The sequence below is a fragment of the Pseudophryne corroboree genome, chromosome 11 (genome assembly GCF_028390025.1).
Source record: "Pseudophryne corroboree isolate aPseCor3 chromosome 11, aPseCor3.hap2, whole genome shotgun sequence".
Classification (NCBI taxonomy): domain Eukaryota; kingdom Metazoa; phylum Chordata; class Amphibia; order Anura; family Myobatrachidae; genus Pseudophryne; species Pseudophryne corroboree.
This window is the reverse complement of record NC_086454.1, coordinates 352,463,506-352,490,501: the sequence shown is the minus strand read 5'-3', so window position 1 is coordinate 352,490,501 and position 26,996 is coordinate 352,463,506. Positions and strand designations below refer to the sequence as shown.

The window sequence follows — 26,996 nt, the reverse complement described above, 5'->3', positions numbered from 1 at the left end:
ACACAGCCTGTACCCCCTCAGATAACCCCTCCACACACAGCCTGTACCACCTCAGATAACCCCTCCACACACAGCCTGTACCTCCTCAGATAACCCCCCCCCCACACACACACACACACCCTGTGCCCCCTCAGATAACCCCTCCACACACAGCCTGTGTCCCCTCAGATAACCCCCACACACACACAGCCTGTACCCCCTCAGATAACCCCTCCCCACACACAGCCTGTACCCCTTCAGATAACCCCTCCACACAGCCATTGCCCCCTCAGATAGACCCCCACCACACAGCCTGTGCCCCCTCAGATAACCCCTCCACACACAGCCTGTGTCCCCTCAGATAACCCCCACACACACAGCCTGTACCCCCTCAGATAACCCCTCCACACACACAGCCTGTACCCCTTCAGATAACCCCTCCACACAGCCATTGCCCCCTCAGATAGACCCCCACCACACAGCCTGTGCCCCCTCAGATAACCCCTCCACACACAGCCTGTGTCCCCTCAGATAACCCCCACACACACAGCCTGTACCCCCTCAGATAACCCCTCCACACACACAGCCTGTACCCCTTCAGATAACCCCTCCACACAGCCATTGCCCCCTCAGATAGACCCCCACCACACAGCCTGTGTCCCCTCAGATAACCCCCCACCACACAGCCTATGCCTACTCAGATAAGCCCCCACCACACAGCCTGTGCCCGCTCAGATAAGCCCCCACCACACAGCCTATGCCCCTTCAGATAACCATCCCACCACACAGCCTGTGCCCGCTCAGATAACCCCTCCACCACACAGCCTGTACGCCCTCAGATAACCCCTCCACACACAGCCTGTACCCCCTCACACTAGCCCCACCAGCCATGTACATCCTGTGCCCTCTCACACTAGCCCCACCAGCCATGTACAGCCTGTGCCCCCTCAGATAACCCCTCCACACACACACAGCCTGTACTCCCTCAGATAACCCCTCCAGTGGCCTCCACACACAACCTGTGCCTCCTCACACAAGCCCCACCAGTCATGTATAGCCTGTGCCCCCTCACACAAGCCCCACCACCCATGTACAGCCTGTGTCCCCTCACACAAGCCCCACCACCCATGTACAGCCTGTGCCCCCTCACACAAGCCCCACCAGCCATGTGCAGCCTGTGCCCCCTGAGACACTGTATTGGGATTCACTGTTCCCAGAACCAGGACATGTCTGGAACCACAGAAACCGCTGTGGCATGAGGCACTGTGCTCCATCAATGTCAGAGCGGCTCCTACTGCTCCATTCCTCTGCAGTGTTCCTGGTTACTGATGTGCAGTGTGGTCTCCTGAATGGATAAATCAGGCGAGAAGCTGGCAGCTTCCTTCCGCTCTTTATAGGCCAGGGGTGGGCACGCTGGTGGAGGCATTGATGTAGAAGAGGATGGATTCAGAATCTGTGCTAAACGAGCAGTTGGTAAATTAGGAAGTAAAAATACCACAAATGTATACACCCCCCCCCCCCCCCTTCCCCCTACAATGGCGGCAGGGTGTCCCCACCTCTGTTATGTTTCACCTTTCTCTTTCCTCTTAGAATGCTGTTGTGCCGGAACCATTTATGCTTCCACGAGAGTGGGCAGCCATCAGGGCTGAGATCGTGATTCAGAGGTGCTTGCAGCTGTATGCGCAGCTACCATCTCGCTCGCAGTGTGCAAAAATATGCTAATGACTCAGCCGCCATCTTGTGCTGGGAGACACCCACTGCCGATGTCTCACATGCGCCGCTCGCATACATGAACAGGAACATCGGGAGCACATCAGTTGCACCACCGGCCCTCAGAACAGCCCTATGCTGTCTCAGGCTGGGCGCCTCGCCTAAGATGCTGGGACCTCTCCAGTTGCAAACACTAGGGAGCACCCATAAAATGGTCCTGACACGCATGCGTTTTTCTAGCTATCCCCTTTACCTCTCCCAAATGCTGGTTACCTGTCACTGTGCGAATACGTCCTCTGTGTGCACTATTGCTATTAATCGCTGTGTGTGCAGTGCAACTTCGGCGCATGTGTAGTGGCACAAAAAAAAAACGTTCCAATATTGATATTGCGAGCACCACTGAATCAGGCCCTGTCTTCCTTATTTGTCTCACTTGTGTGCCTTATGTCTTTGTTACCTTAGTGTAAGTGTGCTTGGGAATGTGTACCTCAGCACTAGTGCAACTGTGTACCTCGGTATTAGTGAAACTGCGTACCTCAGCACTAGAGCAACTGTGTACCTCGGTATTAGTGAAACTGCGTACCTCAGCACTAGAGCAACTGTGTACCTCGGTATTAGTGAAACTGCGTACCTCAGCACTAGAGCAACTGCGTACCTCAACACTAATGCAACTGTGTACCTCAGCATTAGTGCAACTGCATACCTCAGTATTGGTGCAACTGCGTACCTCAGTATTAGTGCAACTTCATACCCCAGCATTAGTGCAACGGCATACCTCAGCATTAGTGCAACAGCGTACCTCGGCATTAGTGCAACAGCATACCTCGGTATTAGTGCAACTGCGTACCTTGGTATTAGTGCAACTGTGTACCTCAGCATTAGTGCAATAATGTTACTGCGTACCTCAGTATTAGTGCAACTGCGTACCTCAGCATTAGTGCAATAATGTAACTGTGTACCTCAGTATTAGTGCAACTGCGTACCTCGGCATTAGTGCAACGGCATACCTTGGCAATAGTACAACTGCGTACCTCGGCATTAGTGTAACTGTGTACCTCAGCATTAGTGCAATAATGCAACTGTGTACCTCAGTATTAGTGCAACTGCGTACCTCAGTATTAGTGCAACTGCATGCCTCAGTATTAGTGCAATAATGTAACTGTGTGCCTCAGTATTAGTGCAACTGCGTACCTCAGCATTAGTGCAACTGTGTACTTCGGCATTAGTGCAACGGCATACCTTGGCATTAGTGTAACTGTGTACCTCAGCATTAGTGCAACTGCGTACCTCAGCATTAGTGCAACTGCGTACCTCAGCATTAGTGCAATAATGCAACTGTGTACCTCAGTATTAGTGTAACTGTGTTCATCAGCATTAGTGCAACTGCGTACCTCAGTATTAGTGCAACTGTGTACCTTGGCATTAGTGCAATAATGCAACTGTGTACCTCAGTATTAGTGTAACTGTGTACCTCAGCATTAGTGCAACTGTGTATCTTGGCATTAGTGCAATAATGCAACTGTGTACCTCAGCATTAGTGCAACTGTGTACCTTGGCATTAGTGCAATAATGCAACTGTGTACCTCAGTATTAGTGTAACTGTGTACCTCAGCATTAGTGCAATAATGCAACTGCATACCTCAGTATTAGTGTAACTGTGTACCTCAGCATTAGTGCAACTGCGTACCTCAGCATTAGTGCAACTGCGTACCTCAGCATTATGCAATAATGCAACTGTGTACCTCAGTATTAGTGTAACTGTGTACCTCAGCATTAGTGCAATAATGCAACTGTGTACCTCAGTATTAGTGTAACTGTGTACCTCAGCATTAGTGCAACTGCGTACCTCAGCATTAGTGCAACTGCGTACCTCAGCATTAGTGCAATAATGCAACTGTGTACCTCAGTATTAGTGTAACTGTGTACCTCAGCATTAGTGCAACTGCGTACCTCAGCATTAGTGCAACTGCATACCTCAGCATTAGTGCAACTGTGTACCTCAGCATTAGTGCAATAATGCAACTGCATATCTCAGTATTAGTGCAACTGCGTACCTCAGCATTAGTGCAATAATGCAACTGTGTACCTCAGCATTAGTGCAACTGCGTACCTCAGCATTAGTGCAATAATGCAACTGTGTACCTCAGTATTAGTGTAACTGTTTACCTCAGTATTAGTGCAACTGCGTACCTCAGCATTAGTGCAACTGTGTACCTTGGCATTAGTGCAACGGCATACCTTGGCATTAGTGTAACTGTGTACCTCAGCATTAGTGCAACAATGCAACTGCATACCTCAGTATTAGTGCAACTGCGTACCTCAGCATTAGTGCAATAATGCAACTGTGTACATCAGTATTAGTGCAACTGTGTTCATCAGCATTAGTGCAACTGCGTACCTCAGTATTAGTGCAATAATGTAACTGTGTACCTCAGTATTAGTGCAATAATGTAACTGCATACCTCAGTATTAGTGCAACTGCGTACCTCAGCATTAGTGCAACTGTGTACTTCGGCATTAGTGCAACAATGCAACTGCATACCTCAGTATTGGGCCTAATTCTGAGTTGATCGCAGCAGGAAGTTTGTTAGCAGTTGGGCAAAACCATGTGTACTGCAGGGGGGACAGATGTAACATGTGCAGAGAGAGTTAGATTTGGGTGGGGTGTGTTCAATCTGCATTCTAAATTGCAGTGTAAAAATAAAGCAGCCATTATTTAACCTGCACAGAAACAAAATAACCCACCCAAATCTAACTCTCTCTGCACATGTTATATCTGCCCCACCTGCAGTGCACATGGTTTTGCCCAACTGCTAACAAACTTCCTGCTGCGATCAACTCAGAATTACCCCCATTAGTGCAACTACGTACCTCAGCATTAGTGCAACTGCGTACCTCGGCATTAGTGCAACTGCGTACCTCGGCATTAGTGCAACTGCGTACCTCGGCATTAGTGCAACTGCGTACCTCGGCATTAGTGCAACTGCGTACCTCGGCATTAGTGCAACTGCGTACCTCGGCATTAGTGCAACTGCGTACCTCGGCATTAGTGCAATTGTGTACTTCGGCATTAGTGCAACTGTGTACCTCGGCATTAGTGCAACTGTGTACCTCGGCATTAGTGCAACTGCGTACCTCAGCATTAGTGCAACTGTGTACCTCGGCATTAGTGCAACTGTGTACCTCAGCATTAGTGCAACTGCGTACCTTAATATTTGTGCAACTGGGTACCTCAGGATTAGATCGTAATGTGTCCAATTATAATACAGGATGAGCCCTGATCTGAAGACATTTCATTTTGCGTTGCAGAGAGCATCACAGGTGTGTGTCATCTGGTAGCACAGGTGGCTGCAGCCGCTGATCAATGCACAGTCCCCTGTGAGGAAGTTTGGAGAGTGCACTGCTGGGGCCTCCCAATACTGCTGTAAGTACGTTATCACTCATATACATAGTCTTACCTCATCTATCTGGGGGAGGTTGTCTGCAGGATTATAAATGATCCAAGCCTTTGTTTCATTTATTTTATATTTAAGTATTTATTTAAGAAAAATTGTGCTGTGGTGATTCGGTCCTAAAGTGTCCTATGGTGCACCCAGGGGGAGCTCGGTGCTGTTTTATGTGACAATTCTTTGTATAAAAGTTACTTTTGCCCTTTCAGTTGTGCAATTATACAGTAACATGTATGTAGTTATAATCCGCTTTCAGTTATTCATCTCTATAATGGTTAATGGATTTATTTTAGTGCTGTATTTACTGAACAGAGGAGAGATCTGTAAGCCTTGTGGGTCACACACCGTATGTAGGAGTATATCTGTATGTACAGTACTGGAGGCGTGTGTAACATATCCCTGAGGCACTGGTGAGTAGGAGCAAACATGAAAAATGTTTATAATTTGTCAGGCAACACTCCCTAAGGAAACCACGCACGTACAGTAGGCGTGGCCTCAACATTATTACATTATTGCTCGGTTTATTTATAACCAGCGGTTTATATTCAACGTATAGATTTCAGAATACAAACCGCTCAGACTGGAGAAAATGCTGAGGCCAGTGGTTCCCAAATGCAGTTCTCAAAGCACCCCAACAGTCCATGTTTTAAGTATATCCCTCAGCCTCTGCTCACTCACTCTCAAAGCGTGGAACGTCCCGGCTGTACAGCTCCGCTCCTCCCCACCGCGCCTCCTGCAGTGATGCATAGTCTGCCATGTCATCGGCTACCGGGCGTATAAACGGAGCAACCATTGAATTGCTTAGTTTGGCTTCCCGTCTCGTCAGGGCTGCCATCAGGGGAGTGCTGGGGGCACAGCTGTCCCGGGCCCAGCTTCTCTGACAGAGAGAGGAGGGCCCGGGATGCTCATGCAGCCACCTGCCCGCCCGCCGCCGTCCACGCAGTTCTGCGGTCGTCTCCGCTGTTCTGCCGCTGTCCTCCGACCCTCCAGCAGCTCTGTATTGAAATCTTCCCTCTCAAAATGGCCGCCGTCACAGAGGAGACAGTTATTTAAGATACTAGAGGAGCCCTCTAGTATCTTGAATAACTGTCTCCTCTGAGGCGGCGGCCATCTTGGGAGGGACGTTGGGAGCCACGCCTCTATTGGGCTGTGTGCTAATTGTAGTGCGGAAAATTCGCTAGTAATTGTTCAGTCTTAACAGGATATGTTCAAACCTTATAACGTTTAAAGGTGGAGGAGTTGCCTATAGCAACCTCTGGTCATCATTTATCTAGAATGGTCTATAAAACAGGTAAAATCTGGTTGCTATGGGCAACACCACCTCTTATCCTCTTTTGAAAGTTTGATACATCTCCTCCTTATGTGCTTTACTCCTGCTGCCTAAGGCTCAGTATGAACTAAGGGACCCAGATTACCCTGACCCTTTTCTATGTGATTTCTTTTATCCCCATGACTAATTGGGAGGGATGGGGGCCCAAACTGGTACGTTCCCTAGGGCCCCCGTGTGTTCATCCGGCTCTTTCTCCAAGCGCACAAGCCAGTTCTGGGAAAAGAAGTCAACATCAAGCCGGTGTTCTCACAAACACCCACAATTTAGGGGAAAACTGAAAGGTGACTGTAAAGGGGGAATTCAATTGCTTTGTGGGTGCCCAAACGCAATGGGCACACATCGTAGCAATTCAATTGTGTCCACTACCCAATTTAAAAAATAATATTATGGACAAAATAGGGGGCACTATTGTATTGGGATCTTTAACCTGGGTTTTGAGATCCGTGCAGCATTGCAATATTTTCTGGGCCGTTCTGCAGCTTACAGCAGGCGAATATCCGTATATTGTACTTACACAAACGAGCAGGGCTGGCACTGGGGTGCAGTATTTAAAATGGATCATAGCCAGTAAGCTGGGCAAGTGGCCTTCTCGGGCTCCAGAGAAGCATAACCTGTGGAAAGAGGCAGCACATGGGTTAACGCTCGTTTACACGTACTGGCCAAAGACGCACTCTACTCAAAATGGAGATTGCCCACTCCGAGCCCTTGCCATTCAGCCGCCGATTGGTGCTTGTCAGATAGCACTAAGCAATGACGGAGGGGCCGCAATGGAGAAAGTCCACCTTGAGTGAGTGTAGTAGTTCTTTCATATTTCTGTACTTTGGAGTTAATTCTAGGCTAATGCAATGATTACATGGCATCTGCTTGTCGTAAAGCATTATTAAGGAGAGAGGTGATTGCAGGAAAGAAGACATTGCAGTTCCATTAAGTAGTTAATAAAATGTTTTATGAAAGGATCTTAATCTGGACGGTGTCGTGATTAAGTAACAGCGCTATATAATTTACAGAGAGTACAAATTAGTGCAGTGTTTTCCCAACGCCAGTCCTTTCATGCCCCCTGCAGGCCATGTTTTAAGAATTTCCATCTGAGAAGAGGGGGGATAATTGGTGACCCAACCAAATAGATTTAACTCAAGGACATCCTCAAATTATGATTTCTTGTGGGTACTATATGACTGGATGGAGCAAACATTTAGGGGCCTTATTCAGGTTTGTTGGCAAACCCAAAAAGTTAGCAATTAGGCAAAACCATGATGCACTGCAGGCGGGGAAGATGTAACATGTGCAGAGAGAGTTAGATTTGGGGGGTGGGGGTGTTGAAACTGAAATCTAAATTGCAGTGTAAAAGTAAAGCAGCCAGTATTTACCCTGCACAGAAACAATATAACCCACCCAAATCTAACTCTCTCTGCACATGTTACATCTGCCCCACCTGCAGTGCACATGGTTTTGCTCAATTGATAACTTTTTTGGGTTTGCTAACAAACCTGAATAACCCCCTAGATAAGTGGATATAACGTCCAGTTGATTAGGTACGGGTCACTGTAAAGCAAATCCATACAGTACTTTTGCATATTTTATCTTTTTTTTTTTTTCCCCCATTTAATTCATCAAATAAAATTACTAGGGGATAAATCTGTACTATTTTGTGTGTTTTCTTGTTGTATGGTTTTATCAAGAGATGGTAGTAGTAAGTGTACCTGTACAGATCACAGTACAGTACAGTAGTCATTGTTTTTCTTCTCTTCCCCATAACTTTCTTTTGTCCTCACCAGAAATCTCCTTTTAATCTTAACAAGAGGTGATAACCCTCTCACAATATCATATCTTGGGAATGGCTCCATAGAGGGAATATATATGATATCAGATGAGGGTGGAGAAGTAAGGGGGGGGGGGGGTGTCTAGTGAGGAATAAATATGACAATGCAAGGAGGTTGCAAAATAACCCTGGACATTGTGCTGACATAAAACCATGTCCAGCGTATACAGTCCCTGGAGCTAGGCCCAGCGTATACATTCCCTGGAGCTAGGCACAGTTAATCGATGTAAAAGTAAAAAAAAATATTTTAATAAAAATTTGCTAGAGAGGATATATAAGAAGCCAAGAAACAGACGTCTGCACATAGAATATGCCCACTAAAACTTTCCCAGGGGCGAATCCTCCACAGTCTCCTATTCCTTTGTTGTATGAGCTGATTTGTCCCCACGATGTTCCCTATTAATAAAATATTAATATGATTCAGATTTACTTGGGCTCCCTGACGCCCACTGATAGCCTATATGTGCACTTGTGTCAAACTTTTTTCACGTTGACCTATTTAAGGTGTCGACCTACTCACTGTCGAGCAATAATGGTTGACCAAATGACTGTCGATTTAGTTAGGGTCGATCCAATGAACCACACCCTGAAAAGTGACCCATTGGGCACCCAAATGGCACTATTCGTGTTGCGTCCAGCACTATGGTCCGGTTTAGCGGTTTTACATGGCTACATCCTGCCTGTCTGGGCTTGATCAGCGCCATAAAACCCCCCCAAAAAAACTATTGACTATTGTCCCCCTGATCTCCCACCTTTTAGATGGGAGATTGGGAGCGATAAACAATTGAATTCCGCCCATAGGGGCCGATTCAATTGTTTTACCCCGGGCTACCATTAGGGGGCGCAAAATGGAGAAATTCAATTGTTCCTCTGTTTAGATGCCTGGTAGCCGCAGGGGGTGACATTTCCTGTTGCAGCCTCCTGAGGTGCTAGAAGACTTAAGTCGGCACTTTGGGGGACTGAGTGGGAGTTTGGACGCCCAAAGCATGACTGTAGATGGATTTAGCCTTTTTCCACAGCTAAATCCTGTCTGTTTAGGTACGACATGCGTTATATACTGTATGCATGTGCGCCCAAACAGCAATTGAATTGTGACAGTTGTTTGGGTGTCTATACAGTCCCATTTAGACGGGGAAATTAGACTCACAAAACTATTGAATCGGCCCCTATAGTGTCTCCGCATTTGCTGGCGTGTGTGTTAGTGTCGCGTTTGCATTCTGGTTTTCAGACTGTGTCTAGTGCTATTTATTGCGTGTATAAAGAAACACCAGTGGGTACATAGCCTAAACCAGTGGTTCTCAACCTCAACCAAAGAAATCCATAAAACATGACCTGTCGGTGATACTTGAAGACTGGAGTTGAGAACCCTTGGCCTAAAGGTTAATATCTGCATTCTGCAATTCTTCAGTTACACGGCATGAACTACCTAATGTGCACCAGTAGGGGGCAATATTCTATTTTACAAGGAGCTCACAACTGTTCCTTGGCCCCACACTTCATAGGACATTTGCAAAGCGTGTTACACTAGTGTCACGTGTTTTGTTTTCCCGCTTCTGTCTAATCCTATTTATTTCCTGTTGCTGTCCCACAAGTGCTGACCCCAGACATTGGGGGTCATTACGAGTTGATCGCTAGCTGCCGTTGTTCGCTGCGTAGCAATCAGGCTAAAAATCGGCATTTCTGCGCATGCGTATGCACCGCAATGCGCACGCGCGACGTACGGGTACAAAGTCCTTTGTGGTTTTGCACAGGTTCTAGCGAAGCTGTCAGTCGCACGGCCGAACGCAGAAAGATTGACATGAAGTGGGCGTTTCTGGGTGTCAACCGACCGTTTTTAGGGAGTGCCTAGAAAAACACAGGCGTGTCGGAGAAAACGCAGGCGTGGCTGGGCGAACGCTGGGCGGGTGTGTGACGTCAAAAGCCGTCCCTCCGTCGTTAGAATCAACGCACACGAAGAGTAACTAGAGGGCTGGTCTTGTTTTGCACAAATAGATTTTGCAGGCGCTCTGCTGCACAAGCATTCGCACTTCTGCAAAGCGAAAATACACTCCCCAGTGGGCAGCGACAATGCGTTTGCACGGCTGCTAAAATAAGAATTTACTTACCGATAATTCTATTTCTCATAGTCCGTAGTGGATGCTGGGGACTCCGTAAGGACCATGGGGAATAGCGGCTCCGCAGGAGACTGGGCACAAAGTAAAAAGCTTTAGGACTACCTGGTGTGCACTGGCTCCTCCCCCTATGACCCTCCTCCAAGCCTCAGTTAGGATACTGTGCCCGGACGAGCGTACACAATAAGGAAGGATTTTGAATCCCGGGTAAGACTCAAACCAGCCACACCAATCACACCGTACAACCTGTGATCTGAACCCAGTTAACAGCATGATAACAGAGGAGCTTCTGAAAGATGGCTCACAACAATAATAACCCGATTTTTGTAACAATAACTATGTACAAGTATTGCAGACAATCCGCACTTGGGATGGGCGCCCAGCATCCACTACGGACTATGAGAAATAGAATTATCGGTAAGTAAATTCTTATTTTCTCTAACGTCCTAAGTGGATGCTGGGGACTCCGTAAGGACCATGGGGATTATACCAAAGCTCCCAAACGGGCGGGAGAGTGCGGATGACTCTGCAGCACCGAATGAGAGAACTCCAGGTCCTTCTCAGCCAGGGTATCAAATTTGTAGAATTTAGCAAACGTGTTTGCCCCTGACCAAGTAGCTGCTCGGCAAAGTTGTAAAGCCGAGACCCCTCGGGCAGCCGCCCAAGATGAGCCCACTTTCCGTGTGGAATGGGCTTTTACAGATTTTGGCTGTGGCAGGCCTGCCACAGAATGTGCAAGCTGAATTGTACTACAAATCCAACGAGCAATCGTCTGCTTAGAAGCAGGAGCACCCAGCTTGTTGGGTGCATACAGGATAAACAGCGAGTCAGATTTTCTGACTCCAGCCGTCCTGGAAACATATATTTTAAGGGCCCTGACTACGTCTAGCAACTTGGAATCCTCCAAGTCCCTAGTAGCCGCAGGCACCACAATAGGCTGGTTTAAGTGAAATGCTGAAACCACCTTAGGAAGAAATTGAGGCCGAGTCCTCAATTCTGCCCTATCCGTATGAAAAATTAGGTAAGGGCTTTTATAGGATAAAGCCGCCAATTCTGATACACGCCTGGCTGAAGCCAGGGCTAACATCATTACCACTTTCCATGTGAGATATTTTAAGTCCACAGTGGTGAGTGGTTCAAACCAATGTGATTTTAGGAATCCCAAAACTACATTGAGATCCCAAGGTGCCACTGGAGGCACAAAAGGAGGCTGTATATGCAGTACCCCCTTGACAAACGTCTGAACTTCAGGAACTGAAGCTAGTTCTTTTTGGAAGAATATTGACAGGGCCGAAATTTGAACCTTAATGGACCCTAATTTTAGGCCCATAGACAGTCCTGTTTGCAGGAAATGCAGGAAACGACCCAGTTGAAATTCCTCTGTAGGGGCCTTCCTGGCCTCACACCACGCAACATATTTACGCCAAATACGGTGATAATGTTGCACAGTTACATCCTTCCTGGCTTTGATCAGGGTAGGGATGACTTCATCCGGAATGCCTTTTTCCTTCAGGATCCGGCGTTCAACCGCCATGCCGTCAAACGCAGCCGCGGTAAGTCTTGAAACAGACATGGTCCCTGCTGGAGCAGGTCCTTTCTTAGAGGTAGAGGCCACGGGTCTTCCGTGAGCATCTCTTGAAGTTCCGGGTACCAAGTCCTTCTTGGCCAATCCGGAGCCACGAGTATAGTCTTTACTCCTCTCCTTCTTATGATTCTCAATACCTTGGGTATGAGAGGCAGAGGAGGGAACACATACACTGATCGGTACACCCACGGTGTTACCAGAGCGTCCACAGCTATTGCCTGAGGGTCCCTTGACCTGGCGCAATATCTGTCCAGTTTTTTGTTGAGGCGGGACGCCATCATGTCCACCTTTGGTTTTTCCCAACGGTTCACAATCATGTGGAAGACTTCTGGGTGAAGTCCCCACTCCCCCGGGTGGAGATCGTGTCTGCCGAGGAAGTCTGCTTCCCAGTTGTCCACTCCCGGAATGAACACTGCTGACAGTGCTATCACATGATTTTCCGCCCAGCGAAGAATCCTTGCAACTTCCGTCATTGCCCTCCTGCTTCTTGTGCCGCCCTGTCTGTTTACGTGGGCGACTGCCGTGATGTTGTCCGACTGGATCAACACCGACTGACCCTGAAGCAGAGGCCTTGCCTGACTTAGGGCATTGTAAATGGCCCTTAGTTCCAGGATATTTATGTGAAGTGACGTTTCCATGCTTGACCACAAGCCCTGGAAATTTCTTCCCTGTGTGACTGCTCCCCAGCCTCTCAGGCTGGCATCCGTGGTCACTAGGACCCAATCCTGAATGCCGAATCTGCGGCCCTCTAGGAGATGAGCACTCTGTAACCACCACAGGAGAGACACCCTTGTCCTTGGAGACAGGGTTATCCGCTGATGCATTTGAAGATGCGATCCGGACCATTTGTCCAGCAGATCCCACTGAAAAGTGGAATCTGCCGAATGGAATCGCTTCGTAAGAAGCCACCATCTTTCCCAGGACCTTTGTGCATTGATGCACTGACACCTGGCCTGGTCTTAGGAGGTTCCTGACTAGGTCGGATAACTCCCTGGCTTTCTCCTCCGGGAGAAACACCTTTTTCTGTACTGTGTCCAGAATCATCCCTAGGAACAGCAGACGTGTCGTCGGAATCAGCTGCGATTTTGGAATATTTAGAATCCAACCGTGCTGTCGTAGTACTATTTGAGATAGTGCTACTCCGACCTCTAACTGTTCTCTGGACCTTGCCCTTATCAGGAGATCGTCCAAGTAAGGGATAATTAAGACGCCTTTTCTTCGAAGAAGAATCATCATTTCGGCCATTACCTTGGTAAAGACCCGGGGTGCCGTGGACAATCCAAACGGCAGCGTCTGAAACTGATAATGACAGTTCTGTACCACAAACCTGAGGTACCCTTGGTGAGAAGGGCAAATTGGGACATGGAGGTAAGCATCCTTGATGTTGTCACGATCCGGGTATCTGGACGCCATTTCTTACCTATCAGATGCCTCCTAAGGCTGGCTCAGCGCTCCAGGACCGGATCCCATCTGTTATCCTGATGTGCACATTCCCGCATCCTCTCCTGTCTCTCTGGACGCAGTCACAGTAACGCCTTATACATCTGGCATGGCGTCTCCCGCGGCCTCCGCCGCCGTCCCTGAGCTTCTGCATTCAGAGTGGCGATTACGTCAGCCGCGGCCTCCGCTGTGTCCGCGTGGTCGGATGTGCATCTGTCAGCCTGGCCTGTCTCCGGTGGCCGGCGCCGCCATTACTGTTTTCCAGACCACATGGATTACAATCCAAACTTCCCTCCAAGTGTCTGCATGGGCGCAGCCATCTTGGATTCTGTCAGCTGATCATTCCTACCAATCCGTTGTCAGTATTATTAATTTGCATAATTGCCTAGCCAATGCCTTCCTTGCTGCAGGTATAAATAGGTTGTGCCTGAGCAAGGAAGGCGTCAGTGCTTTGGTTGTCAAACCTAGTTCCAGTTTGTCTCTCTTCTGTGAATGTCTTCCAGGTTCCAGCTCCTGTCTCCAGACTTCTGCTATAGAGACCCGCACCAGCATTCCATCTGCGGTGTAGCCTGACTCTCCGATCCATTCTGGACTCACCTGTTTCCAGCTACAACATCACCTGCTTCCAGCTTAGCTTCCAGCAGTGTACAGCTTCTCTTAAAGGGCCGGTGTCCTTTCTGCAGTTTACCACTCTCCACCGGTATTATTATTTCTCCGCTCTCAAATTCTACATTTCATCTACATTGCATCGCTCTCAAGCTTTATTATTTAACTGGTTCCAGCCAGTATCCACTCCGTGCCAACACCTGTCTGGTTCTAACCAGTACCCACAGCAGCATTTTATCTACAGCAGTCCAGCTTTCCCTGGAACACCAGCTGGTACGACCCTGGGCTTTCCTCATTGCTACAGTTGAGCCTGGTAAGGACTTTCCAACTTGCAGATAATAAGAACTGTCTCATACCACCAGAGCTCTGTGGCCCCTGCCACCCTGTAGTACCCAGGAACTGTATTATTATTTCTCTGCTGATTTTTATGTTACTTTTTACTGCTTCTGTGATGCATGGAGTTTGTCATAAATAAATATCATTGACTTTTACTCAAGTTGTCGTGGTCACGCCTTTGGGCGGTTTCTCTTCATGTTACTTACATGTCCAGGGGTCTGATACAACCTCCCAGGTTCCGGTACATCTCAGCCCCTACAACTGAGGCTGCCTTCCGTCAGCTCAGGCCCTCAGTTGTGACAGTAAGCACTGACCTAATGAATCCAGCCGGAGACCAGGATCAAGCGACCAGGCCGATGCAAGAACTGGCAGCCCGACTAGAACATCAGGAGGCTGCACAGGGCCACATCATCCGCTGTCTCCAGGATCTCTCTACTCGGCTGGATGGGATTCAGACAACTCTCCGTGGATCAGGCGCTTCTGGTGCGTCAACCACAGTGACTCCAGTTATAACCCCACCCACCTTACCCATTTCTGCTCCACGTCTTCATCTTCCAACGCCAGCAAAATTTGACGGATCTCCAAGATTCTGCAGGGGATTTCTCAACCAGGGTGAGATTCAGTTTGAGCTACAACCTGGCAATTTTCCCAGTGACCGTACAAAAATTGCCTACATCATCTCACTTCTCAGTGGCTCAGCCCTTGACTGGGCATCACCGTTATGGGAGAGGTCCGACACCCTGCTATCTTCTTACACTGCATTCGTGTCAACATTCAGGCGCATCTTCGACGAGCCAGGCCGGGTAACTTCAGCTTCGTCTGAGATTCTCCGTTTACGCCAGGGATCACATACTGTAGGACAATATCTTATACAGTTCCAGATCCTGGCATCTGAACTGGCATGGAACGACGAGGCCCTGTATGCTGCATTCTGGCATGGTTTATCCGAGCGTATTAAAGATGAGTTAGCTACCAGAGACTTACCCTCCAAGTTAGATGATCTAATCTCACTTTGTACAAAAGTTGACTTACGTTTCAGAGAGAGAGCAACTGAGCGTGGAAGATCATCTGCTCCAAAATCTTCTGCTCCTCCTCCTCGCCAACTGTCACCAACTAAAGATGAACCCATGCAAATTGGCCGTTCCCGTTTAACTCCTGCTGAGCGCCGAAGACGTCTCTCCGAGTCTCTCTGTCTTTATTGTGCAGCTCCGTCTCACACCATTAATGCCTGTCCCAAACGTCCGGGACTCCAAGTCCTAGCTCGTCAAGGAGAGGGCCGGCTAGGAGTAATGATCTCCTCTCCATCTCCTCAAGATTGTAATCTCCCAGTCTCGCTTCAAGTTGCTCAACGTTATCAGAACGTCATTGCCCTCCTGGATTCCGGAGCAGCTGGGAACTTTATTACCGAAGCCTATGTTAAACGGTGGTCCCTACCCACCGAGAGACTTCCTTCCTCCTTTTCCTTAACTGCCGTGGATGGCAGTAAAATTTTTGATACAGTTATTGCTCTAAGGACTCTACCAGTTCGTCTGAGAGTGGGAGTTCTTCATTCCGAACTTATTTCACTTTTAGTGATTCCAAGAGCCACACATCCTGTGGTCCTGGGCCTTCCATGGCTCCGTCTTCACAATCCTACAATTGATTGGACGACTACGCAAATCCTGGCATGGGGTCCCTCCTGTGCTGAGACATGTTTGTTTAAAGTGTTGCCTGTCTGTTCTTCCTCCCCCAGGTCGTCTGATGTTCCACCTCCTCCATATCAAGATTTCACGGATGTGTTCAGTAAAGCTTCTGCTGATATCCTTCCTCCTCATAGAGAATGGGACTGCCCGATTGATCTCGTTCCAGGGAAGGTTCCACCTCGAGGCCGAACTTATCCGTTGTCTCTGCCCGAGACGCATTCTATGGAGGAATACATTAAAGAGAACCTAGCAAAGGGGTTCATTCGACCTTCTTCTTCTCCAGCCGGCGCAGGCTTCTTTTTGTAAAAAAGAAAGATGGTGGTCTGCGGCCGTGCATCGACTACAGAGGTTTGAACGACATTACCATTAAGAACCGCTATCCTTTACCCCTGATTACTGAGCTCTTTGACAGAGTTAGCGGAGCTACCATCTTTACAAAGCTGGACTTGAGAGGTGCATACAATCTCATCCGGATCCGTGAGGGTGATGAGTGGAAGACCGCATTTAACACCCGTGACGGTCATTATGAGTACCTCGTCATGCCCTTCGGATTGAGCAATGCTCCAGCTGTCTTCCAGCATTTCGTCAATGAGATCTTCAGAGACATTCTATACCGTCATGTCGTGGTCTATCTAGACGATATCCTCATTTTTGCCAACAATTTAGAGGAACATCGTTTTTGGGTAAAGGAGGTTCTGTCCCGTCTCCGTGTCAATCATCTCTATTGCAAATTAGAGAAATGCGTCTTTGAAGTCAAGTCCATTCCGTTTCTAGGGTACATTGTGTCCGGTTCCGGACTAGAGATGGATCCTGAGAAACTACAAGCAATCCAGAATTGGCCGGTACCCTTAACCCTCAAAGGGGTCCAGAGGTTCTTAGGGTTCGCCAATTATTACCGAAAGTTTATACGAGACTTTTCCACCATTGTGGCGCCTATTACTGCTTTCACCAAGAAGGGTGCTAACCCGTCCAAGTGGTCTGAGGAAGCCATGCAAGCTTTTCATCTTTTAAAACAGAGGTTCATCTCTGCGCCTGTCCTGAAACAGCCTGACATCGACTCTCCTTTCATCCTAGAGGTGGATGCCTCCTCCGTTGGAGTAGGAGCGGTGTTATCTCAGAGGGCTAAAGATGGCCATTTACATCCTTGCAGTTTCTTCTCACGGAAGTTCTCCCCAGCGGAGCGCAACTATGCCATTGGCGACCAGGAGTTGCTAGCCATCAAGCTCGCTCTAGAGGAGTAGAGATATCTGTTGGAGGGAGCTTCTCATTCAATCACCATCCTGACAGACCACAAGAACCTTCTATATCTGAAAGGCGCACAATGTCTCAACCCTCGTCAGGCCAGATGGGCACTTTTTTTTCCAGGTTCGACTTTAAACTCCAGTTCTGTCCGGGCTCTCAGAATCGCAAGGCCGATGCCCTTTCCCGCTCATGGGAGCAAGAAAATGAGTCAGAGTCTTCAGACAAGCATCCTATTATAAATCCGTTGGCATTCTCCACGGTAGGGATGGACTCTACGCCCCCATCAGGGAAAAGTTTTGTGAAACCGACACTAAGGAAGAAGCCCATGCATTGGGCCCATGCTTCCCGCTTTGCCGGACATACAGGTATCCAAAAAACCCTGGAGTTTATCTCTAGGTCTTATTGGTGGCCAACTCTGAAAAAGGACGTTTTGGAGTTTATTGCATCTTGCCCAAAGTGTGCTCAACATAAAGTATCCCGCCAGTCGCCTGCGGGGCAACTGGTTCCACTATCTGTTCCCCGTCGACCATGGACCCATTTGTCGATGGATTTTATTACAGATTTGCCCATGTGCAACAAGTTTAATACCATCTGGGTGGTAGTTGACCGGTTCACCAAGATGGCACACTTCATTCCTCTCACCGGTCTTCCGTCAGCTTCCAAGTTGGCTCAAGTATTCATACAAGAGATCTTTCGACTCCACGGTCTTCCAGAAGAAATTATCTCAGATCGAGGAGTTCAATTCACAGCCAAATTCTGGCGAAGTTTATGTCAAGCCCTCCAAGTCAAGCTAAAGTTTTCCACGGCTTACCATCCTCAGACCAATGGTCAAACTGAGAGGGTGAATCAGGACTTGGAGTCCTTCCTCCGCATCTATGTGTCCTCCTCTCAAGATGACTGGGTTCAATTACTTCCCTGGGCCGAGTTCTGTCATAACAACCAGTATCATTCTTCATCTTCTTCAACACCATTCTTCACCAACTTTGGATTCCACCCTAAAGTCCCTGAGTTCCAACCGCTTCCAGCAACTTCTGTTCCCTCAGTGGATATCACCTTGCATCAGTTTGCCAATATCTGGAAGAGCGTACGATCAGCTCTGCTCAAGGCATCGTTCAGGTACAAGAAGTTTGCGGATAAGAAGCGTCGAGCAGTTCCTGCTCTCAAGGTGGGTGATCGGGTATGGTTATCCACGAAGAATTTGAGGTTAAGAGTTCCCAGTATGAAGTTTGCACCTCGCTACATCGGTCCTTTTAAAATTGATCAAGTCATCAATCCTGTTGCTTACAGACTCCAGTTGCCTCCCTTCTTAAAGATACCCAGGACATTCCATGTTTCCCTGTTGAAACCGCTAATCTTGAATCGGTTTCATTCCTCACTTCCTCCAACTCCGAAAGTCCAAACTCAACGAGGCATTGAGTATGAAGTAGCCAAGATCCTGGACTCACGTCACCGTTACGGTCAACTTCAGTATCTTATTGACTGGAAGGGTTATGGCCCTGAGGAACGTTCATGGACCAATGCTTCTGATGTCCATGCTCCTGCCTTGGTCCGGAGATTCCATTCCAAGTTTCCTCAAAAGCCAAAGAAGTGTCCTGGGGCCACTCCTAAAGGGGGGGGTGCTGTCACGATCCGGGTATCTGGACGCCATTTCTTACCTATCAGATGCCTCCTAAGGCTGGCTCAGCGCTCCAGGACCGGATCCCATCTGTTATCCTGATGTGCACATTCCCGCATCCTCTCCTGTCTCTCTGGACGCAGTCACAGTAACGCCTTATACATCTGGCATGGCGTCTCCCGCGGCCTCCGCCGCCGTCCCTGAGCTTCTGCATTCAGAGTGGCGATTACGTCAGCCGCGGCCTCCGCTGTGTCCGCGTGGTCGGATGTGCATCTGTCAGCCTGGCGTCTCCTGTCTCCGGTGGCCGGCGCCGCCATTACTGTTTTCCAGACCACATGTATTACAATCCAAACTTCCCTCCAAGTGTCTGCATGGGCGCAGCCATCTTGGATTCTGTCAGCTGATCATTCCTACCAATCCGTTGTCAGTATTATTAATTTGCATAATTGCCTAGCCAATGCCTTCCTTGCTGCAGGTATAAATAGGTTGTGCCTGAGCAAGGAAGGCGTCAGTGCTTTGGTTGTCAAACCTAGTTCCAGTTTGTCTCTCTTCTGTGAATGTCTTCCAGGTTCCAGCTCCTGTCTCCAGACTTCTGCTATAGAGACCCGCACCAGCATTCCATCTGCGGTGTAGCCTGACTCTCCGATCCATTCTGGACTCACCTGTTTCCAGCTACAACATCACCTGCTTCCAGCTTAGCTTCCAGCAGTGTACAGCTTCTCTTAAAGGGCCGGTGTCCTTTCTGCAGTTTACCACTCTCCACCGGTATTATTATTTCTCCGCTCTCAAATTCTACATTTCATCTACATTGCATCGCTCTCAAGCTTTATTTATTATTTAACTGGTTCCAGCCAGTATCCACTCCGTGCCAACACCTGTCTGGTTCTAACCAGTACCCACAGCAGCATTTTATCTACAGCAGTCCAGCTTTCCCTGGAACACCAGCTGGTACGACCCTGGGCTTTCCTCATTGCTACAGTTGAGCCTGGTAAGGACTTTCCAACTTGCAGATAATAAGAACTGTCTCATACCACCAGAGCTCTGTGGCCCCTGCCACCCTGTAGTACCCAGGAACTGTATTATTATTTCTCTGCTGATTTTTATGTTACTTTTTACTGCTTCTGTGATGCATGGAGTTTGTCATAAATAAATATCATTGACTTTTACTCAAGTTGTCGTGGTCACGCCTTCGGGCGGTTTCTCTTCATGTTACTTACATGTCCAGGGGTCTGATACAACCTCCCAAGTTCCGGTACATCTCAGCCCCTACAACTGAGGCTGCCTTCCGTCAGCTCAGGCCCTCAGTTGTGACAGATGTCCAGAGACACCATATAGTCCCCTTCTTCCAGGTTCGCTATCACTGCTCTGAGTGACTCCATCTTGAACTTGAACCTTCTTATGTAAGTGTTCAAGGATTTCAGATTTAAAATGGGTCTCACCGAGCCGTCCGGCTTCGGTACCACAAACAGCGTGGAATAATACCCCTTTCCCTGTTGTAGGAGGGGTACCTTGATTATCACCTGCTGGGAATACAGCTTGTGAATGGCTTCCAATATCGCCTCCCTGTCGGGGGGAGACGTTGGTAAAGCAGACTTCAGGAACCGGCGAGGGGGAGACGTCTCGAATTCCAATTTGTACCCCTGAGATACTACCTGCAGGATCCAGGGGTCCACTTGCGAGTGAGCCCACTGCGCGCTGAAAATCTTGAGACGGGCCCCCACCGTGCCTGAGTCCGCTTGTAAGGCCCCAGCGTCATGCTGAGGACTTGGCAGAAGCGGGGGAGGGCTTCTGTTCGTGGGAAGAGGCTGTCTGCTGCAGTCTTTTTCCCCTTCCTCTGGCCCGGGGCAGATATGAGTGGCCTTTTGCCCGCTTGCCCTTATGGGGACGAAAGGACTGAGCCTGAAAAGACGGTATCTTTTTCTGCTGCGAGGTGACTTGGGGTAAAAAGGTGGATTTCCCGGCCGTTGCCGTGGTCACCAAGTCCGATAGACCGACCCCAAATAACTCCTCCCCTTTATACGGCAATACTTCCATATGCCGTTTGGAATCCGCATCCCCTGACCACTGTCGCGTCCATAATCCTCTTCTGGCAGAAATGGACATCGCACTTACTCTTGATGCCAGAGTGCAAATATCCCTCTGTGCATCTCGCATATATAGAAACGCATCTTTTAAACGCTCTATAGTCAATAATATATTGTCCCTGTCCAGGGTATCAATATTTTCAGTCAGGGAATCCGACCAAGCCACCCCAGCACTGCACATCCAGGCTGAGGCGATTGCTGGTCGCAGTATAATACCAGTATGTGTGTGTATATACTTTTTAGGACATTTTCCAGCTTCCTATCAGCTGGTTCCTTGAGGGCGGCCGTATCAGGAGACGGTAACGCCACTTGTTTTGATAAGCGTGTGAGCGCCTTATCCACCCTAGGGGGTGTTTCCCAGCGCGCCCTAACCTCTGGCGGGAAAGGGTATAATGCCAATAATTTTTTAGAAATTAGCAGTTTTTTATCGGGGGAAACCCACGCTTCATCACACACCTCATTTAATTCATCTGATTCAGGAAAAACTACGGGTAGTTTTTTTCACACCCCACATAATACCCTTTTTTGTGGTACTTGTAGTATCAGAAATGTTCAAAACCTCCTTCATTGCCGTGATCATGTAACGTGTGGCCCTACTGGAAAATACGTTTGTTTCTTCACCGTCGACACTGGAGTCAGTGTCCGTGTCTGTATCGACCTGATGTAACGGGCGCTTTTGAGCCCCTGACGGTGTTTGAGACGCCTGTATTAACTGATTATCCGGCTGTCTCATGTCGTCAACAGACTTTTGTAAAGTGCTGACACTATCACGTAATTCTTTCCATAAGATCATCCAGTCAGGTGTCGACTCCCTAGAGGGTGACATCACTAACACAGGCAATTGCTCCGCCTCCACACCATTTTCCTCCTCATACATGTCGACACAACGTACCGACACACCGCACACACACAGGGAATGCTCTGATAGAGGACAGGACCCCACTAGCCCTTTGGGGAGACAGAGGGAGAGTTTGCCAGCACACACCAGAGCGCTATATATATACAGGGATAACCTTATATAAGTGTTTTTCCCTAATATAGCTGCTGTATATCTTTATATGCCAATTTTATGCCCCCCCTCTCTTGTTTTACCCTGTTTCTGTAGTGCAGGACTGCAGGGGAGAGTCAGGGAGCCTTCCTCCAACGGAGCTGTGAGGAAAAAATGGCGCCAGTGTGCTGAGGAGATAGGCTCCGCCCCCTTTTCGGCGGCCTTTCTCCCGCTTTTTTATTGTAATTTAGGCAGGGGTTAAATACATCCATATAGCCCAGGAGCTATATGTGATGTATTTTTAGCCAAAAAAAGGTATTTCTATTGCGTCTCAGGGCGCCCCCCCCCAGCGCCCTGCACCCTCAGTGACCGGAGTGTGAAGTGTGCTGAGAGCAATGGCGCACAGCTGCGGTGCTGTGCGCTACCTTAATGAAGACAGGACGTCTTCTGCCGCCGATTTTCCGGACTCTTCAGTCTTCTGGCTCTGTAAGGGGGACGGCGGCGCAGCTCCGGGACCCATCCATGGCTGGGCCTGTGATCGTCCCTCTGGAGCTAATGTCCAGTAGCCTAAGAAGCCCAATCCACTCTGCACGCTGGTGAGTTCGCTTCTTCTCCCCTTAGTCCCTCGATGCAGTGAGCCTGTTGCCAGCAGGTCTCACTGAAAGTAAAAAACCTACTTTAAACTTTTTCTCTAAGCAGCTCAGGAGAGCCACCTAGATTGCACCCTTCTCGTTCGGGCACAAAATCTTAACTGAGGCTTGGAGGAGGGTCATAGGGGGAGGAGCCAGTGCACACCAGGTAGTCCTAAAGCTTTTTACTTTGTGCCCAGTCTCCTGCGGAGCCGCTATTCCCCATGGTCCTTACGGAGTCCCCAGCATCCACTTAGGACGTTAGAGAAAAGTAGCTAGCGAGCGATCAACTCGGAATAACCCCTAATGTCCACACTCCTGCGAGTATATATATATATAACCCAGCACAAGTCGCCCCTCTGAAATCACAAGTCGTAGAGTAGTTATGCTGATTGCAGGGTTACTATTGATTGCACAGGAAGAGATGTTAGATGCTAAATCTACAATGTTAGAGCCATACTCCCCCGAACCTGGATGAGGTAAAGAGATATCCATTAATCCCTCCGAATGTGGACAGTGCTACTGAGACTGGCATGATCCAGGAAAAATAGCCCAGTAGCTTTTCACCAAATGTCTAAAGTAACAGAAGGGGGGAAAGAGGCTGAAATATATATATATATATGAGGTGGGGCACAGCACAGAATGTCCGACACCTGGGTGGCGAAACGCGTCTACTTACAACTGCCACGGCATTGGAGGACATCAGCTCTTCAGGAGTCATGGCTGTGAAGTAAGCGATGTTGGTGAACGTATAGACGAACGTCACCAGCGGAATGGAGATGTATATGGCACGAGGTAGATTCCTAAACGGAAAATAGAGAATGATCGTAACCGAAGCAGTGCCTGATCACAAGGTAAAAAGTAATAATGCTGTATATTTTATCAATGGGCGTAAGTCACAGCTGTACGCTATTGCAATTGCGATTTTCTATGCTACGCCACTGCTAATTTAGCAAGTGAAGCTGCCGCACATAGAAATTAAAATAGATGTCCACCGGAGCCAACGCAACAATTTGCGTTTACATACGCAGCCTATACGCAAGAACGTTAAACATTGACTGCACGAGTAAGTCTACGGCTATGCAGACTAGACGCAGCGGTAGTCACGCAGGCACCATGTTTTTGCATGCAGGAGCACGCAGCTGGCATTGCATGCACGCCCCGTAAACGGCCATGACACCGCCTGCATTTTTACAAAAACTCGTCGCTAACGCCATGTTACCACCCCCAAACGGTCACTTCCTGTCAATCACTTTGCGACTGAATCCTCATTGCGAACGCAATCGCAAACTCTGAATTAGGCCCAATATTAGTAATTCCATGCATACCGCCACAGCGCTTTGTTAGCGAGTCTGCGTCTTATTCGCATCACCAATGTGACAACTGTACAATGCATCCTGGGCACTGACATTGCATGCAGCAGCGATGTGCGACTCGGGCGCTAACCTGGGTAAAAAGGCAAAAGACTGAGGACCATTACAAGTGAGCTGTGCCATGTAGTGCACCACGCAGCGTTGTGCTTAATCTGCCACTTTATGCCAAATGCATTGAGACAAAAATATTAATCATAAGTGCCAAGTACACTATGGGATCAATTCAATTCAGCGCCATATGAATAGCGGAATAGGAAGGAGGTCCTGAAGCTATTCAATTGAGCGCACTGTTATGCCTGACCAGAGGATTTCTGCTTGCATCCCCTCCTGGTGCGACGCTGTTTTCTGCCTTTAGCGCGGCGCAAACAGCGTCACGCCACACACTTAAGTAGGAGAACGCCCGTTCTCGCGACCAAACTCCTGGTTTAATTGAATTGAGCCCTATAAGTGACTTTGACTGCAGCTATGATTCTACATTCAGCAATTAGTCCTAACGTAAGGGTATCGCTACCGGGCACAGAAGCATCTAATTCATGCCATGCCACGTGTTTTGCACAATAAAAGGATGGGTGTATCAGGACAATATCCAGAACAATATAAGACTGTCAGCTCAGAGTATTCGTTTTGACCGTACAGGTGAGCCGCAATCGAAGATAATTCCTCAGATGTTTTTTTTTGTTAACCAAAGACTTATAACTTTCCCGGCATAATTCATAATACTATGGGGTCGATTAAATTCGGCAACAGATGAATAGCGCCGGGAATTAGCTCCCGACGTTATTCAATTTAGCTACTAGTTACCCACAATTGTCGGGAATTCTTCTCTCACCCCCAGGGGGTGAGAGAAGAAAACCGACAAAAGTGCTGCCGCACGGCCAGCGCGAGGATGATTCTGTCGGCAATCAGCATCGCCGCGGGTAGTTAAGTCAGAGAATGTCCGTTCTCCCGACAAAACTACCTGTTAAGTCGGAGATAACGGGCATTCGCCAACTTAACTTGAGTTGAATTGAATAGCGTCGGGAGCTAATTCCCGGCACTATTCATCTGTTGCCGAATTGAATCGACCCCAATATAATTAACTGGTAAGAAATAAGTCATAAGGGAAGTTAGTGTAAGGGAGCCTGAATCGTCTTAGCGACTAGCCCGCAGTATAGTAATAGAATTTCTCTGTATACAGACGTAACGTTCCAAGTTTCGTCATGAAGAACGTTGCAGTGCGCACTTGCAGAAGCTTGTCAGCAGTCTGAGAGTCACTGACTGTTACCGGTAGGATACGTTGGATTACGAAAGAGAAAGACTAAACTTTTGCATAAACTCATTTCAAAGCTGCAGGAAGATTGATGTGGAAGTTGACCTCCGTGTTGTACACAATTCCCTCATTTTACGCCGCCACCTCACCGTGACTTCAAATGAAATTAATATAATTTAAAAAAATATGAGCGGCGGAATGCATAAGGAGCACTTTATATAAAATATTCATTCTATAGATCCAGTTTTCTTCTGAATAGTTAATGTAAAAATGAAAACTTCATCAGTTAGGGGCTGGAGTGGGGGTCTCCGGTGACTTGCGCCTGTGCGCCACTTAAAAAGCAATGAATATAGAATGAGGGGTATGTTCTACTCACCGTCGGGGATCAACTAGTTCTTCTGTGACATAATTCAGGAAGTTCCAACCGCTGAATGCAAAAGATCCTTGCAAGAAGGCTAGGGCTAGCTGCCCCACCGTGGGGGTCATCCAGAAATTGAATGCATTACTCGGTTTTAACTCTTCGTAGTTTCCTGTAGAAAAAGTTATATTTGCATTACTTTTTATGATATGGTATACAGCAGTGGTCTCCCACCTTAATTGGGGTGTAAGCTACTTTTGGAAAATAAAACCCCTGAAGGAGCTACCCCCTCCCACCAATGCGTGTTTCGTTCCTGCGAAAGTTGGTGTGGCCTCACAAAAGTGGGTGTGGCCTCATAACTGCAAGTAATGCTACCCCCGCGTAGTGCCAGATACGCAAATAATGCCCCTCAGCAGTGCCAGATACACAAATAATGCCCCCCAGCAGTGCCAGATACAATGCTCCCACCAGTGTCAGATACAATGCCCCCAGCAGTGTCAGATACAATGCCCCCCGCAGTGCCAGATACAATTCCCCCTGCAGTGCCATTTAAAATGCCCCCCCCCCCCCCCCTCGCAGTGTCCGATACAGTGCCCCACACAGTGCTAACCCTTGCTGGCTTCTTCTACAGCCGCCGGTGCTGCTCCTCCTGTATGAGGGACGGAAGGGGAGGAGAGTGCAGCGTGCGTCTCTCCTGTGAAGTCCGGAGAGCGGTGAGGGTGACAGTGTCACCGGCAGGGGCGGGCATTTAAAATATGGTGCCGGTAAGTGAGCCAATCAAAACTCACGGTCCAGCAGCCAATCAGGTGCCGCCACTGCCGGTCCACGAGCACTGATTGGCTGACGGCAGGCACCATATTGAAAATGAAGGGAGGAGGAGTGCCAGTGACTGCCCAAGCCCGTGCGCCCTGTGAGCTCCCGAAAATACTACGGCGAGCTACCGGTAGCTCGTGAGCTACAGGTTGGAGATCACTGGTATACAGGTAGATCCACTTTAAGTGTGGTGGGTTGTTGTTTTTTTTTTTCACGTTTTGTGGAATTGAAAATTATTATGAAATAGAAAATGAAGTCACTTTTTAAGCACGCATCTGATAGTGGATTTTCTTATTTATCCAGAGCCGGCCCTGACCAATTTGGTGCCCTAGACACAATTTTGATGACTGCCCCATCGCATGTTTGTTTGTCTTTTTCCCGGATAGCTACCCCAATGGCTGATGATGTCATCCCTGCTGTGTACATTCTCTGCGCATGCGGAAACTTCAGCTGCCCACTGCGCAAGTGCACCAACATATCGTTGGGAGTAAAACCATCAACTAATTACTATGCAATAGCTTCATGCCGTCACAAGGCATATCCAATGGTAATAGGAGTGATTTCTGTGGTAGGTGGTATTAGTGGTGATAGGGCAGAA

At 48.3% G+C, this 26,996-nt stretch overlaps 1 protein-coding gene across 1 annotated transcript in view; it reads right to left on the bottom strand.

Moving 5' to 3' along the window:
• Positions 1-26,996, bottom strand: part of SLC7A10 (solute carrier family 7 member 10) — a 139,343-nt gene that overhangs the window by 22,259 nt on the left and 90,088 nt on the right. The window contains exons 5-8 of the mRNA XM_063945987.1: positions 25,604-25,757; positions 23,285-23,408; positions 23,076-23,179; positions 6,983-7,079 (exon numbers count right to left, since the gene is read on the bottom strand). Coding sequence (XP_063802057.1) covers positions 6,983-7,079; positions 23,076-23,179; positions 23,285-23,408; positions 25,604-25,757 — 479 coding nt within the window. The remainder of the gene's footprint in view (positions 1-6,982; positions 7,080-23,075; positions 23,180-23,284; positions 23,409-25,603; positions 25,758-26,996) is intronic.